The 18,027-nt window shown below is 35.7% G+C and overlaps 1 protein-coding gene across 4 annotated transcripts in view; it reads right to left on the minus strand.

Moving 5' to 3' along the window:
* LOC143904446 (zwei Ig domain protein zig-8) overlaps window positions 1-17,469 on the minus strand; it is a 125,474-nt gene extending 108,005 nt beyond the window's left edge. For 3 of the 4 annotated variants that reach the window (XM_077419146.1, XM_077419145.1, XM_077419148.1), the window contains exon 1: window positions 5,617-5,899. In XM_077419146.1, the coding sequence (XP_077275272.1) occupies window positions 5,617-5,755 (139 nt within the window). In that variant the 5' untranslated portion in view covers window positions 5,756-5,899. Of the gene's footprint in view, window positions 1-5,616; window positions 5,900-16,724; window positions 16,765-17,205 lie in introns of those variants that run through there. The other variant, XM_077419147.1, reaches the window with a different exon arrangement.
* Window positions 17,470-18,027: the final 558 nt, after the last annotated feature.

Raw genomic sequence — 18,027 nt, forward strand, 5'->3', positions numbered from 1 at the left:
CTTGACGCTACTCTTATTTTAGCGTCTGTAATTATTATAAGCTATTATAAACTATTACAAACAACATAATTTAAAGAAATTCGCATATAATACAATTTGAGAACTAATTTATTCAAGTTTTAATATATAAATGCATAAATCACGTATACGTATTAAAGAGGATCAAACTGAATGCCACATGAAAGCATAAGATTATTATCTGCGTTTCCTTTGATATAATTTTATACAGTCGCGTACATTTAGAAACGTCGGAATTTCGCGAATGCGTGGGCGCATGTGTAAACATGCTTTCATAATGGCACGTGGTCGTCATAAATTAAGCCAGTGCTCTATATGTAAAAAAGATGTTGGCGTCACATTTCACAATATTTTACTACTTGCTAGCGCGTTATTTTGAATGCAAAAATAATATCACGTCACTTGAAAAGTTTTTCGGAAAAAAATTGCAACCTCTTGTCAAATCGTTATAATTAAAAATTAAATAAAAGAAAATATTAAGTTTTTTTGCAATGTAAGTTTCTGTATGATACAGGAAGAGAAAGATAGAAAAGGAGAAGCAATGTTCTATAAAATTAATTATAAACATACTTTTGCATATACACAATAATTCTCGAATACTACACAATAATTATCCAGATATTTATAGATATAAAAAATTAGATTATTAAATACTGTTCTGTAGCCTAATCTGAACTTAGTTTAAGATAAATTTGATTAATTTTGTTTAATCGAAAAGTTTTAAAATGGAAATTATATTGTTACTTAAATTTTAATTGACAAAAAAATTGCTTTAATTTGAAATACCTATACTTTCATAATTGTATGTTATAACAATAAATTTTAATTTAAATATGTAAATAATTAATTAAAGACTAATTACTAAAAGACTCTCGATTCTAAAATTCAATTAATTTACCAAAATTACTAAAATACTAAAATTAATGAATAATAAGGAAAAGTGGGCTTTGAGAGTCAATAAAGGTTAGTTGTGCGTTGTGCGTGCAATGAGTTAACGCTATATAACATTTAATGTAATAATTTAATACAAATTATAAATCGTTTCAGCTCTACTTTGAACCATCTTTAGCGACAAGATAATAAACAAATTAAATTATCTCAAGTTCTCTAATGAGTATTGAAAACACGTGTTAAAAAACATCATTTTTACAAGAGTTCTTCATTCCAGTTTTACACAGATATACAATTTCAGATCAATATTTCATGAATTAACCATTTTTAAACAATTTTTTATATCCCCGGCCAACAAAACATTTAGTGAAAATATGTGCCGTGCTGATGTTTTTCCGCAGTTCTAAAAGTAGTACTCGATAGAATTCTATAATAGTTAATTTTTAAAACTTGTTTAAAAAATAGTTAATCACCGCAACTCTTAGAACTAATTTTATAAGGTATATAGAACTCTTGTAGAACTGTCGAAAACAAGTTAAAATTGCAAAAAGTCATCAGCACGACATATTTTCAATAAATGTCGTGCTGAGCGCGGATATAAAAACTATTAATTGGTGGAATATTGATCTAAAATTGTATGCATATATATATGTGTCGAACTCCCAGTCGAACTCGATTAAAACTATCGGAATTAACTTTTGTCAAAAATAATAATGTTCAATGCGTTTTGATACGTTAAAGGGAAGGGTGTCATGCTAGAGTCGCAAAGTTAGTACATCTTTTCAATTTCGATTTTTTAATATAAAGAATGCGGAATTCTTTTTAACATTCTTCAGTAACTGTAGACTGTAGACCTATTGAAAGTGCTACTTAAAACTCTTAGTATTTTTTTTTTAATTCGTAGAATGTCGTGCCAACTTTACAGACGCCGCGCCGATCTATATTTTGTATTAAATTAAATTATTAATTAAATGTTACAATTAAATGTTATAGCATTAACTCACGCACAATTAATTGCGTTTGACTCTTAAAGGCCACTTTTCCTTGTCATACAAATTTTAATTATTATATGCAAAAAATTTATAATTTCTTCTTCTAATAATTTAAAATTAAAATAAATTATGTTATTTAAAATTTATTAAATGTATTACTTGGGAAATACAATTTGGATTTTTCTTAGAATTTTTCAATAGAAATGCGATTATATACGGGTCCACGACTATACCACATTTTACTTTTAAAAGCAAGTACGCGGAATTTATTTTCCTCCCTTCATTCAAGTGAAATGTCAAATCCATGACGAAACGAGGAAACACAATGGCACAGATTTGAGGGAAAATAGAATGAGAGGTATATCTAGGAAGGAACACACGAAGTCGAGACACGAAGTGCCAGCGAGCGTTACTTGCGAATTTAATTCTAGCTTTACAAATCCTGAGCATGCTGTAGACAATTACGAGATAATTGTTAATACGACTTGCAATTTGCACTACGGCCGGTGCCGCGCCTCGTTTAAACTCTCGTGTGCTTAATTAGTTCCTATTTTGTCTGTGAAGCGTTACGAGTTGCATATCTCGACGCATAGAGCTGCGCTTCGCGTTCGAGTGCGTCTGAGGACGTCCTTTAATACTACCCTCGCTATACTTTTACAAGGGTCGTTTCTCTCAATTTATATTTCTAGTCACGCTCTTCTGACATCAAAGCAGCATGTGTAAAGCTTGTGCCTTTTTCATAATTTGTAACAAACTTTAAAACGATCGGGGAAAAGTTTCAAGTTTAAAAATTAAATTTGCTAATTTTACCATAAACGAGGGAGAATTTAATCGCGTACACGTTACATATTTTACATATAAAATTATTTAATTATAACTCTCTTCAACTTTATTAATACAGTTAAAACTTAACTGTGTAATTAAAAAAAGATATAGGTACAACAATTAACATTTTTATATGGATTTGAGATATACAGTAATTGAGAGAGAGAAAGAGAGAGAGTTATTTTAGAAAAAGAATGTTAATATCTAATGATACATTTTAGCTTTATTATGATACCACAGTGGCCGAATTAGAGTTTCTACTAGTTTAACTTGCTCCGGTCTCTGTGATGTCTATTTTTAATAGGGACCAACGCTCGAATTGTCTCAGGAGCTCTAAATGTATCTTCGCGATAGTTAACCTCTCATATACAACGTATGCCATAGATTTTGTCGCTAAATTGTTCGAAAATATTATTCTCTCGTAAATAAAAATAACCCAAATTTAATATATGTATAAAAATACTGACATGTTATTAAAGTTCATATATATATATATGTGTGCAGTATATATATATATATATATATATATATATACTGCACCAACATAGTTTCAATAAAGTTGAAACAGTTCTAACAGTTACAATGTCAACAGCGAAACTAATCTACAACAAGTAGAAACTTGCACATTGTTTCCTCGTAGTTTTTAATTGTGCAAGTAGAAACTTGCACATTGCTTCCTCATAGTTCCTAAGTGTGCAAGTTTTTATTTTATTCGAGGTATAATTATCGGTATTTATTTGTTTTGGCTTCCTCATAGAGGAAGCTGTGTTAGCAAAGGTTCTGATTTCACACTTAACTCTTTTGGGGACTGCGTAAATAATTATGTACATTCACTAAAAAATACTAAAAATACTTGTCCACTTAAAAACTAAAACAATATGCAGATTTCGCCAAATTCAATACCAACCTTACTTAAATGATACTTTATCGATAAAAAAAATCAGCCCGATATTATAAATATTTGAGATAGCGATTTATTTTTAATTCTATTATATTTTCCAGTCTTTTCTACCCCTATTTCATATATAATTGGTTAAAATTTGGTTGATCAGATCAAGTTTTATAAAGCTTCTATGTATGTACGAATTCCTCGAAATTTCAAATGTGTGTAATACGAGATCTAATCAATAAAATTTTAATGAATTATATATGAAATAGGGGTAGAAAAAACTGGAAAATATAATAAAATTAAAAATAAATCGCTATCTCAAATATTGAGAAAGCGGCAGCGTAAAACACATTTTTCAAAAAAAGGAAAATCTGCATAAAATCTATACCGGTAGACCGATTTCAATAAAATTTGAGGAGGACATACTTTCTATGATACTCTATTTGTGTGCAAAAATTCAAACTGGTATCTAAAAAATTGTAGAAGTAGATGCGTGTACAAAAATCCGTACACACACACACACACACACATACATACATACTTCCGGACATTTTTTACTAATATGATTTTTCGACATTTTAGAACATTCTAAACCTATTTCCATCAAAATCTCGAAAAAAAATTTTTTCACCATTACAAAGCTTCCTCTATGAGGAAGCAATATATAGAAACAAATATCCTGACTGACTGACTCATCAACGCCCAGCCCAAACCCCTAACCTGCATGAAATTCGAGGAATATATTCCTTATATAACGTAAGCACCCTGCACTAAAAAGAGATTTTTAGAAATTCTACTCCTAAGGAGGTGAAGAAGGGTAAAATATGCAATGTGTTACCTTAGCGAAGCACGCGGTATCTAGTTTGTAATAAAGTATTAACTCATTTATATTTTATATTAATAAACTAGCTTGGTAAAATATTATCAATATTGCCTGTATTATTAGGTAATAACTAAATTGTTGTTAAGCAGAATATTGAGAATAATGTATGTGCTTTTTCTAAATGTAAAGTTCGACATGATGCCGTGAATTCTTCGCGCAACACAAAGTGTTATTGCTTATTTCGTTCCATTGCCGCGACTTTCTCATTATAAAGTTGAAGTACGGCAGACATCGCGAACGACATTAAACTAATCTTTAAAAGATGGAGACGACAGCGCCCTAGGCGGACGGGAAAGATTTGTGGGGAAAGTTTTGCAAAATTGAGACCACGCGAGGCTTGATGAGCGTCATGATTTATGCTCTTCATTTCTCAGGTGAGACCGCGAGACCCTATATTAAAGAACGACTGCAGAAAAGTTTCACTCTCCCGCGTTATTCTACATCCGCGCGCAGAAATCATATTGTCGTTACGCCTGACGTTGTTGACGACGGTACGTAATAGTGCAATTTGTGAGTTACCCACTAACGAGAAGCGATCGATTTTTTTTGCGACAGGTCGAATAAGAATATTTTGCATAACATTTATCAAATTTTCCACCAAAGGTTTAGTTAGTAACTAATATCTTTAACGAGAAAACAAAATTCACGTTATTTAGTTGTAATTTTTATTTTAATTGTAAGGAAAATAAAAAAAAATTAATTTTATCTGTAAAGGAATGATATAAAATTTATGTAAATTTTATCAAATATATATTCATGTATGATTAAACATATCCGTTAAAAATCAAGCTGATATGTTGTCTATTAAAAATCAATCTTACAATAAATGTAGATTTATAAGACTCAAAACAAACAAACTTTGGATATAAGCGACCATCAATAGTTTTATATTCGCAATTATAAACTTATCATAATTCACCTATTATTTTTTACGAAATGTATCTATTCCATAATGAGAAAACACTATATTTCTTAAATAGTCCATAACTCTGTACGCGTTACGCTATTTCTTGGAAGAAAGAAACATTCCGTAGAGACCACTTAAAGATCTGTGTCATAGAGATCGGACAGAAAGCCGCGACATATACATATATATGAAGAAGATCGTCGATACTCACCGGTGAAAATAGCGCCGGGCAGCAATGCACAGATGCTCAAGTACACTAGCAATACTCCGCGAGCTTGACGCACCTTTTGGCAACAGTCCAGCTTTTTCCCGCTCGGTAGGCCACCACCGATTCTTCTTGGCCCCTTCATCGTGCCGCATAGTTTTCGTTCCGACCACGTAAACCACGCGCGTTACACTCGGATTAGAGCGAGAGAAGTTTAATAATGCCTCACGTGCCTTCCTTCCTTCCTTCCTGCTTCCTTCCTTCCTTCCTTCCTTCCTTCCACTTTCGGTTCTCGTACACGTGACGCGAGATTTCGTAACGATCTTAACGCGCGTGCCGCGGATGCGAACTACATTCATTAATAGGACGCGATTGCATCGGGCGCGGCGAGTTGCATTGTGTGCGCGCGGCCGACTTGCGAACGACAATTGCGTTGAAACGACCTCTCTTTTTCACAATACGGGGTTATTTTATCGCAGCATTTTTATTTTGTGTTATATACGGGGAAATTTCACTCGTAAACGAATCCGATGAAATTTCGGTGATTGAAGTTATATCACCGAAATGACCGAAAAACTATAGTTTCCACTCCACACACGAAAGTCGTTTCTTCCTTGTGGCAACATATTCTGTATCTAGATATTGGATAACGCAGTCAGAATAGGCAATTAGAAGTAATTATAAAAATAAGCGCATAATTGATTGTATCAAACATTTGCATCCTTTCTAATATAGTAATTTACAATTGCGCGTGCCTGTCTTTAGTTGCTTTAGTTTCACTCGCAGTTAAGAGCAACCGTCAGATTTCCTCATAAAAAAGTTGCAGTTTTTTAAAAACCGCAAGTTAACATAATTATATTCAAAACGTTAAGTTTTGAAAAAGTTAACTTTTTTTCAAATTTATTCTTTGACTGCATAATAAATATTATTAGTCTAAAATTATTAATTAGAAATAGTTTTATTTATAACATAAGAAATCAACGTTCTTCATAAACGTTGATTTTACTATAACAACTCGACAAATTAATGGCTAATGGACTTTGTGTAGCACATTCAAAATATAATGCAAATTGAGATAGAACTGGGGAACGCAGGCGTTATCATCGCGGAAGATTGAAACTCGTTGGTGCGGCGCGACGCGGGATGCGGAGAGATGACAAGATGCGTGGAATGTGGCACAAGTTGCCGTACACTTTTCGCCGCGATAACTAATTAACGAACTTCCGTCTCGCTATAGTACCTAGAACCGCATCATTAATGCTAAATTTAACGCGCTGTCACTCAGCCAGCGTAGTAAGACCTGGCAGCATGATAAATGGGATCCGTTTATGCGATTTCAGCATGCCCCTGGCGTTTGATACTAAGATTCGGATACGATGTATTATACTGCGCGCCCATATGCGAATGCATTACGTTTGTCATAAATTTTGGCAGTTAATTTTCGCGATTATTCGCGTTCCGCGCAATAAAATTGATCAGCACCGGAGTTAAATGGCGGTGAAACGACCATCTTAATTTCTGCGTGCACCGTACCATCATTACGAATGAATGTAGCGGTAATTTACAGCGCACGGCGGAGTAATTTTTCAGTTATTCTGTTTACAATTACAAGGATAATCAAATACGACAAAAAGATCCGTGGAATTCCTAAGAAACGTGTGTGTTATTCTTCAAGAAAGTTGCATGCATTTGGATAAAACCTATAAGAAATATTTGAAAACTAAAAATTCCATCCGCGTTTTAAGCCATGATGAAACCTATTGTTTTAAATGACTGAATTAATTTATGACGACTGAAAATTATTTGAAGGAGAGAAAAAAAGAGAGCAATGTTTGTTTCATCAAAAAGTGTTCTCTCTCCCTCTCTCTCACACGGTTTATATTCTTTTTATAATAGGGAGACTACGAGGACATTTTCAATTTGTGACAAGAGTTGGCTAAGTTTAACTTAAATTAGATAGAATGAATGAATCAGCCCGATGCTGGCGGCTTCTGTTTCTAGTAAAGATCATAAATTTATTTTTATTGCACGATATTTATAACGCGACTTTGTCATACACATACCGAAATAAGTGACCTTACTTATTTTTTATAATTCTGTAATTTTTTCTCTCTTTTTTCGTAGTTAATAATTTCTTATATAAATAATTAATTTATATATATATATATATCAATATATATAATGAAATTATAATACTACGTTCAAAAATCAAATCGCTTAGTTGGAGTCTCAGCGCTTAAATATAGTCTAGACAAACACATGCAATATGCGCTTGAATATTTGTCCATTCAAAACAATTTTAATTTTGTGAACAATAATACAAGTCTTTCATAATCGATAATGTCAAACATAAATTAAAATTAAGCGATCCTTCAACGATCAATAATTCCAATCTGATAATGCTATGAGCATTAAAATTTTGTTCAGTTTTAATTAAAATGTTTAGCTATTTCGATATTCAGTAACGACACCGCTGAATTTTATCCGCATATAGGTTAATTGGGGGCAGGTGGATAGTGGAAGCAGTGCGTTTCCATCTCCAACTATTTTTTAAAACAACCTCGTTAATTTCCATCTAAAAGTCTCGATTTTCCGCTAATAAACACATTTCTGGTCATAAAGACATTGATTTCCGGCACAAAAAGCGACGAAGTTACGCGTTGCAAGATCAAATTGCTCCCGATTCGAATTAAACCGTATCTAGATAATGACATTCCGTTAATTAATTCGTCAGTGGGCTTTGTACCGGCACGTCGGCATCATTATTATGGTCATTGTCGTCTTCGAGGTATCTCCACGTGCCGGCGGTTTCAAGAAATTATTATCTATCACAGCGTGGAAGAGGAAACGTTGTCTTTGTGGCGAGAATTAAATTAAACGTATCGAAATGCGATACAATGGAATTTATTTCGCGCACGGTTGCCATAAAGCGTGATATTCTCGCATCTTCACTGGAGAGAGAGAATGGACATAAGATGTTCATAAAATAAAATTTTTACTCTAAATTTTTACCGAACTTATTCTCATACTTTCAAAAATGTCTGATAAATAACGCATGCCATCACGTGTATAGATAGAAAAGATTCAAAAATGAAATAATCTCGATGTTAATCGAAAATAGTGAGCAACTTCGTGAAAAATTATTTCAAATATTAATTTCGGTAGATCGCATCTGTTATTGATGAAAATGCTAAATGTTATTCCGCCATGAATTGCACATCCGATTGTGTTGCCTTCAAATTGACCATTTTAACGGAAAATTTGTGGACACGCAGTCATAAAAAGCATACTGGTTTGAAAATATCACGGCGTGATTTTACGAAGGACGTGTCGAACCATGAAATGTGCATAAAATGACGAATCCAATATGGCACGAGAAATCGGGGTGATAAAATACTATTATTTGTAGATATATTAAAATAAATGCATAATTATTGATTTTCGACTACCTTATTAAAATTAATTTTGCTTACAACGTAAATCAATTCATAAAATTATAAAAGTTATGTAAATAAATTTAGATAAAGAAATAAAAATCACGAAAAATCATCACACACTTGTGGTAAAATTAAAACATTTAATGTTTGTTAAAATTGTTCTGATTAATTTCATTATAAATCAAAAATAGTACAAATTCCCTAAAAATAAATTTACAAAGATAAATAAGGAACTTTTTTATACTCTACAACTACATATCTGCTTTCTATCCAAAAATATTGTTACAAATAATATGTTTACATCGGACTGGAATTGTGTTTCCAAATTAGCACGCCAAAAATAAAATTCATAAACCAATGCGGATTTTACATATATCTGTATATAACTTGAAAGTTTACGTCGCAAATTAGTGAAATGACTGCAACAAAGCACCGAGCTGTCTGTATAAAAATAATATTTCTAGTTTGTAAACGTGGACGACCGCTACACCTAACCCCTCATTCTGGTTATCTCTCTTTTATTGAAATAAAATATGTAAATATTATCATATGTGGTTGCAAAATCTGTAATTTTATAAGACTATCAAAATATTTCTACTTCACGATTATTGTTCAAAATAATGTCAAAAGTAAAGACATTCTTCAAATGTGATATATACAGATTAATTTAAAAGATTAACTTTCCTATAATAAGAACTTACTTATTGTTAGTTATTTCCATTATTTTTCGTAAACTGTTAGACTTGCGTCCAAAGAGGCCGGCGCGTATCTTTAAACACAGTGCGTGCGTGCGTGCGTGCGTGCGTGCGTGCGTGCGTGCGTGCGTGCGTGCGTGCGTGCGTGCGTGTGTGCGTGTGTGCGTGTGTGTGTGTGTGTGTGTGTTATGCATGAATCGCACCAGGTTAGTTTTAAGATGCATCGCGATGCAGACACAAAGGGTTAGACGTCGACTCCGCGGACAATGACAATGCTGATGCAAGACGGCAGGCACAAATTATCCCTGGGAGGTATTATTAATTAATGCCCTTGTTAAGCTATACGGAGCTTGATGAGGAACGAGGGCGAAGAAGCGAGAGATGCGGGTTGGAGATAGCGACCGAGTGTATTGCACAGGTGCACTCGGTGGGATATAAAACTAGGAACACGTAAAACGCGTTTGTGTACGACGTACACATGTGTGCGCATATGATAACACGGCGTGAATGTACGACATGCGGCAGTACGAGCACGCTGGGAATAACGAAATTTTCTGGGCGGGACGAATTAAAATTCAAACACTTATATGACATCGTCGAGGGAGAGAAGACTCGTGTGAATGAAAAGAGGGGGGGAAATAACGTCAGAAAATAATTTTCGCGAAAAAGCAACGTGGGTAAGCAAAACGGAATTTTCTCAAGAATTAAGAGAATGGACTTTAAGTTAGAAAAAAATGAAAATATGCAAACACACAGAGGATATGACGCGTAGTATAATCGTATAGTGAATGAAATAATAGAGCTTGCAAAAATAAATCGAAAACGTAAAATAAATTTTTCTATTCGAGAGATAACTAAAAAAGTAAAAAAAACTAATAATATTTTTTGCTTTTTTTTATAAATTTATATATTCTAAACTACATGAATTTTGCATTGAATATCACACAAAGCCTTTTGTTTTGAAAATATAATTTATATCACTTATTTAATCTTATTCCGTTTTATATATATATTTTTTCTCATCTCTCAAAGGTAAATTTCTTTTTCAGCTTTAAATTTAAAACTAGTCTTCACCAAAACATTAAAAATGACAAAAATTGTGAGGCTTCACACACCTTATACGATATATACGTGTGTTATTTATATCACACGTATTCCCAAGAACATGCACGATTGTCTCTCGACAACGTGACTGTCTTTTCCTCTCCCTCGTCACCGACAAAGAGAGTGTGTAAAGTCTTTCCCATCCCGCATTCGTAATTATTGAAGTTAATTAGAATTTTGAAGTTGAAAGAGAGAAAGTAAAAGAGACGCGAGCTTAATCGAAAAAAGGAAACGAAGCTAACGACACATTTAAGAATTAGCTTCAAGAAAGCGCCGGAGCTTGAAATGACATTAAAACATCGCGTCGCGGGCCGCTCGTACCGACAAATACGGTGACGAAAAAAGGCTCGACGAGGTTCTAGTGGAATAATTTTAGCATCGGCACAATCCGGACGAAGCTTTTCTTCGAAAGGACGAAATTTTCGACATCCGTTCGACGTTTTGTCTTTGGCGGCGGCAGGAAACGGCGCAATTTTGTGACTCGGAGAATGGAAAAGTCAATGTTGTCGACAATATATATCAATTTACCTATTTCACTTTGCAGCATCAAAATTTCCATCGAGGATTTCATGTTCGGACACTTTCTTTTGTGAGCGTTTTGAATTTTTGTTGGAATTGTGATGTGCTCTTGCAAAACGAGTAAAATTAAGAAACGCATGAAATGAAAGAGAATAAATTAAGACGAAGCCGGGGACGAAGCGTTATGTATCCACTTTCCTCCAAAATTCAACGAAACCAAACATGCTCGTGGAAAAAAATCCGGGACAAAAAATAAGAAACTATTAATAATTTGTCAATTTAATGCATGTTTAAAACTTTAATTTTCAGTCAGTTTTTATTGTTAGTTATTTTATTATAAAACTTATTTAATCTGCTTTATTTAATAAAATACCTATTTATTTCATAAAATTATTTATAGTTATTTTTTAAGCCTTTCTCTCTCTCTCTCTCTCTTTTTCTCTCTTTTGATCAAATGCTCATTAAAATATTACGCGCGCGTTCTTGAGCGTCACGCTTCGTGTACGCAGCAGTTTGCCTGACAGTTTTATATAGAAATACTATTTTGGGAGTAAACAATGTATTTCTATCTTCACCGTTCTCGGACTCTCATCGAGCTATCGCGCTTTCAACTATCCACCAACTTCCCCTCGAGTCCTCGTGCAATTGGTTTTTCGTGTTCCAAGCACTTCGCTGTCCTCGAAATCCTAATTTCTCGTTTTTCACTCCCTCATTCCGCCCGCCGCACCACCGTCATCTGATGGAGCGAGGCGGTTCTCCGATGGTGCGATGCCCGCAGAATCTCGCCGTTGCGTTTCGCTTGATTTTCAGGTTTGTGACGGAGGGATGTACGGAAAATGGGAGCAGATTGTGGTATCTGTGTAAACAAGTCGGAGCTATGCGTACCGTGACAGTTTTTATTTGCCTCTGGTGTTCTGGTTCGGCTCCCTCTTCTTCTCCATCACGTATTTTAAAATGGGTCGTGTTGTAATCTTGTTATTTCGGATTTAATTACCGTCGTAGAAATACACCTACATTTCTATCTCCATTATTTCTTTTTATTTTTATCAGTCAATCATGTTATCGTAAAATTTATTTAATATTGTCACACAAATATATATATAATTTACTATATAAAAATAATTTTTGTAAAGTTAAAATTTTAGCTGTGTTCCTTTTTATATTACTTATTAAATTATGCAATTGTTTTATGATATTATCGTTGTTTTATCTTGTTATAATTTTAAATTACTGAATTATTGAGAAATTATCTATCAAACAGATTAGAAGTAACTGCACTCTCACTTATATCCATTCATAACCTTATCAAAAATCTATCAATATAACAATAATCGAAAACTGTAATCAAATCGTCATTTTGTGATTCACCTTAATTTGCACATGCGTTTACGCGTTATCACCGAGATCTCTCGCGACATCACCGTGGAGACGATCGAGCTATATCGGAGCCGGCACACGTGATACCCGGACCGGTCTGCGAGACACACTAAATCGTCAAGCTTCGTCTACAGTGCGCTATACGCGCGGTCCCTCTAACAATAAACTTAGGTAAGCCGACGAATACGACGGCGACGTATAATGTGCACACACGCGTGTCGGCCACGCGTGACAAACCAGTCGCACGCACTCTGTGGGTGCGTGAGCCGCGACTAGCCGCGCGTGGTGCGAGACCCACGGAGACGATCCACTCGAGACGACGTTCCGTCAGTGTGCGTGGCTCACGACGACGATCGTCGTGAATTGTCGTCTGTCGAGGCGTACACGTGTGTGTAAGTGCGAGCGAGTGAAATCCACGAGGGTGTGGAGGGGCCAATTGCCTTCCTCGTTGCGCCGCCACGATATTGTGGTGGTGCAAGCACTTGTCCCTCATGAATTTGGAGCTCACACGAAGATACGCGCCGAGTGTGCAGCGGGGAACTCGATAACCTACGTGCGTGGGGAGCCCGCATTGTAGGCATCGCGGCGCGGCGCCGAAATGTGATATAGCAAATCGTGTTAATATTGTAAGGGGAAATACGGAGGAAGTAAAGGGTTAAGCGATGTAAGTGATAACGCGTTGCATAGATTAACGTGGATTATCGAAACGTGCATGTGTTACTCCGATACTGTATATTTCCCAAAATGACTATGCTCCTCGAGATATTCAGTAACTGAATACGAGACGTGTAAATCGATTAAGGTTGAAATACAATTTTACCGACTAGTCATGTAACGGCAAAAATAAAATTCTTAAACAACTCATTGTCAGATGCGATATGACAAGTAAATTTTCCTAATAGATTTTAAGGTAAATGTACCAACTTAAGACCTATGTCTCTGGACACCTTTATCATTTTAATTTTCAAATAAATATAACGCAATTTAAAAGATAAAAATATAATACAAGAAAAATATTTTTATCATTGATTCTTTAATTTCAATTCGCGTTATAACTTATTTAAGAATAAAATGATATATAAATGTCCAGACACATAGTTACGTGTCCAGGCATTGGTATTTATACAATTACCTTATTATATCTCAATCATTTATAAGGGAATTGAGGCATTTGCAGTATATAATGTATCTGTTTGGAGAACGAATCATAGATCAGATGTGCACCATTTGGAACATGCAGATGCTATAATACTAGTCAAAATGCGAACGCGATCAGTATATATATGTGATCATAATTAGCTATGCAAAATTAGCTGTTTATCACAAGTACAATATGAAAACAGTGCACAAATGTATTAATATTATTCCGCATCATGTTATTCCAAGATATTGTGGGCAGATATTGCAATTATCCATAAAATATAATTTATAATTATAATCTTGACGCACATAACTATAATTTCATGGTAAATCCATTCAACTAAATATGCCTTGTTAATTTTGATAATTTTTATAGATTTATTAATTGTACTTTGATAGTTTTCTTTACAAATTTCACTATAGTCTTCACAAGTAAAAAATACTTAATTCGATATATTTTGACTTGAAATTATTTTTTAAAATAACCTTCACAAATTCTACAATTTCGGTTATTAGCGAATACGATATCACACAGGCTTATAATTTGACTAGTCTATTATCGTCGTTGACGAGGTTAATATACTAACGATGCAATAGTATGATAATTGTGAATGCCCAGAGAATGCAGGATCAAAAATATTTTGTTAGCGGTGACGAACGCGCGGCAATCAACGATGAATTTGGCATTGTGTCTCGCTTAATTACATAAATCGCTCATAACGGACGGCTCGTCAATTCGAGGCGAGCAGCGTTAAAGGGTTAAGTAGGGGGGCGAAATCTGCGCACAGTGAACTCCGCTTATCAGGCAACAACGTAGTAACGCCGCGCGTATCACGACCGCGCGCGGGGGAATTCGCGACCGGTTCATCGACGCGACCCGCGCGCAAAAGCGCAGCATCCGCCGAGCGTGCATATCTCCCGCGATCGATCGTTCCGGCGTTGCGCGCCGCTAACCACGAATGCACACAGAATTTGCGATCCATTGCGTTGAACGTGTGCTCTCCCCTTCTAATCATACGCGCGCGTATAGCAGCAAACGAGACACGGATTTCACGTCTTATGCTCTTGAAACGTGCACACGCGAACAAAGAGAGATCGAGAGAGAGAGAGAGAGAGAGAGAGACGCACGCGCGAGGAACTTCTGCACGTAGGAAAATTTTATTAAGCGAGCCACTCGAGCTTTGCGCGGAGCTGCCGTACGTGGGAAAATTTAAATTTCCAACACGATCCATCCTCCGACCGCGAGAAAGGAGTCTTTAGCCCGTAGGTATCTTGACATTTTGTTAACTTCTTTTCGAGTTTGCTCGGCGTATTAATAATAATTTCCCTGTTGCTTCTCGCTCTACTTGCACCTCTTCTCGTGATTAGCTAATTAATTAATTTCTTATTTCCATCGTATTTGCTCTCTAGAAAGACAAATATTATGTATCGACAAAGCGAGTTGGCTCACAGTTTTTTCAATGTTCACATCGAAAAAACGTTATATATTGCCAGTCAATCGATTTAAATTACTTAATTGTTATTCTATTATATACTAGCGAAGAAAATTCATTATTCTGTTTATTATACACCGTTGACTGAAGAATCGGTGCTCCATCTTATAGTTGCTATTGCGATAAATATTACCACAGCCCCAGTGGTCGAATTGGCACGACACCCGCACGATATACGGGAGGTTCCAGGTTCAAACTCTAGCTGGGGTAATATTTTTTGCAATAAAATTTAAAACTATTTAATTTAGAAATTACATATCATCTGACCAAAAGCGTTGGTCGAAATTAATAATATCTCGATGATTGATCCGAAAAAGTGCTGTGTGAATCCGACAAAGCGAGTTGGCTCACAGTTTTTTCAATGCGTTCACATCGAAAAGATGTTATATATTGCCAGTCAATCGATTTAAATTACTTAATTGTTACAATATTATTGCTCGCACATTGCATGTTTTATATTTAATTTAGATATATCGTTGTCTTTCGCGATTGTTCTGATTAATGCTTACTGCGGTGACAGTTATAGATATATATAGATATATTTTAACAGATCGTAACGTGGAATATTCGGCACCGTCAACTATCGAGCGACGCGCAGAGAGCGTGACATCGCACTCGCGCAATAAAATCGTAGTACGACATACGAGGACAGCGCGACGCATCTATTAACAGCGTTTCGCGAACAACATTACTTTCGGCACGCAACATTACCCGTTACACGCATCATAACAGTATCCTGACTCTCTATGCTCGGTCCATTCCGCGGCGATCCGTGAAGCCTGTTAATCCACGCGACGATCCGTATACGAAAGCCCGTTGCGCGCGGATCCGCGAGTACGAGATTGTGCCACCCTTTTCCAGTTTGCGTGAATCATGATATCAGAATGAGACCGCCACCCTATTCGGATATCACTATCACTGAGCGCGCGTAACATTGTGTAATAAAAAGTCAGCAGAGGGACATAAATTATAAAAATATTTTCTAGGCTCTAGTCTATCCATTTCCGAGCCTGTCCATTTCAAGGCAATAGATTATAATATATTAATTAATTCATTTGTAACATTTTTCTACTGCTGATCTTTAATGTTTTAATTTTTTCTGCAATAACTGTAAAAATAATTAATATATTTGGATATTTCATAAGATTAAATAATACAGACACTTTACCACTACATTAATTATCATTTTAAATAACAATTTTGATATAACGTCTAATAATCGTTAGAAAAAGACTGTTCGTGATTCTTTCATAATATTTTGTATCTCATATACATACATTTTATTTACGTTTGTAATATGTTTTTTACAAATCTATTGTCTTGACATTAAAAATAAAAAAATAACTCACCGACCGACGACCAACAGCGGAGATGTAACCCTGCGTTGATCTGTAACATATAAATATTTTTACATTAAAACAATGTCCAAGGTAATCAATACTTAAAGTAAATGATGATCGCGCTCGTCAAACTTTTAAAACGTTATTTTAACATTAATTTAAAAATGCTAATACAAAAAGAAACGATCGCGGCTGCATATTTCCGTATTAACTCGTTCGCATAATTAACTCGTGAAAAATCGTACAATTAAGTAACATTACGACCATGTGAATAAGAGAGACGCGACGTTCGCGCGCGGGACGTAACATTTCTTCTCGCATATGCCGGAGATCGAACTCCGGCGAAATTTCGCCGGAATTAACCTCGAACGGTATTGCAATGTACGAATAATAAGTATATCACGTAATGTGGGCGAATCAAGTCGCGCTTGGAAAAGTTGCGGAATCCGTCACAGGATAGCAAAATAATAAACGAGAAACAATTACTCACACCCCATGGTCGCTCCGCCGTCGCCCGATGCCTCCCAGGCCCCCTCCTCCTCTCCTCGATTCTCCTCCGTTGTCGCATCTCCGTCGACGCATGCACTCACTCACGACGCGGCAACGTTCACGCGCGAAAATCTCGACACTTTGCACGGCACTCCCGAATTCCGGTATTAATCTCGACGGAAGAATTACGGCGAAGAAGCTACGAATGAAACTATACGATCCGCTCGATGCCCGTGACGCTTGACGTCCCGCAGCCCGCCCGCAAGTAGACGCTAAAGGCCGGTTTTCACACGCAATGATTGGTGGCGCTAGGCCGCGCCAGTCGACTATGACAGTAAAAATGCAAGTGTAAACACTTGATGCAAACTGGCGCTAGTAATGTGGCGTTTACTGGCGGTTATTGGCCAAAGCATATAACCTCAAAATTTGAGGTTATATGGTTGTTGTCATTTACTGTGTGTTTAATAAATGTTAAATATTTTCCATATTATACGCCAATCACTGTGTTTAAGTAAATCACGCGGCCAACTTCACTCTCCAGCCAGGAGCAACCGTCGCGTCGCGTCGCGAAGACGCTACACACTTGCTGCTCCCACACCTGTACTTTCGCACTTTAAACAACGAATATAATGTCAAGATTACTTTTACGTATTGCAATATAAGACACGTAAGAGAAATAAATGTATGAATTAGGGCCCGGGCACAATTGGGGGAGGCCTAGGTCCGACTCGGACTGTTGCGCCATTGGAAAAAAAAAATTGTTTGCCTATTTCGTGGCTATTTAAACTTTAAACTTTAAAGTCAAAGAGAAATAACCACGAAA

Source organism: Temnothorax americanus, unplaced genomic scaffold, assembly GCF_048541705.1.
Source record: "Temnothorax americanus isolate GAGA-0224 unplaced genomic scaffold, ASM4854170v1 Scaffold52, whole genome shotgun sequence".
In the NCBI taxonomy this organism is placed as follows: Eukaryota; Metazoa; Arthropoda; class Insecta; order Hymenoptera; family Formicidae; genus Temnothorax; species Temnothorax americanus.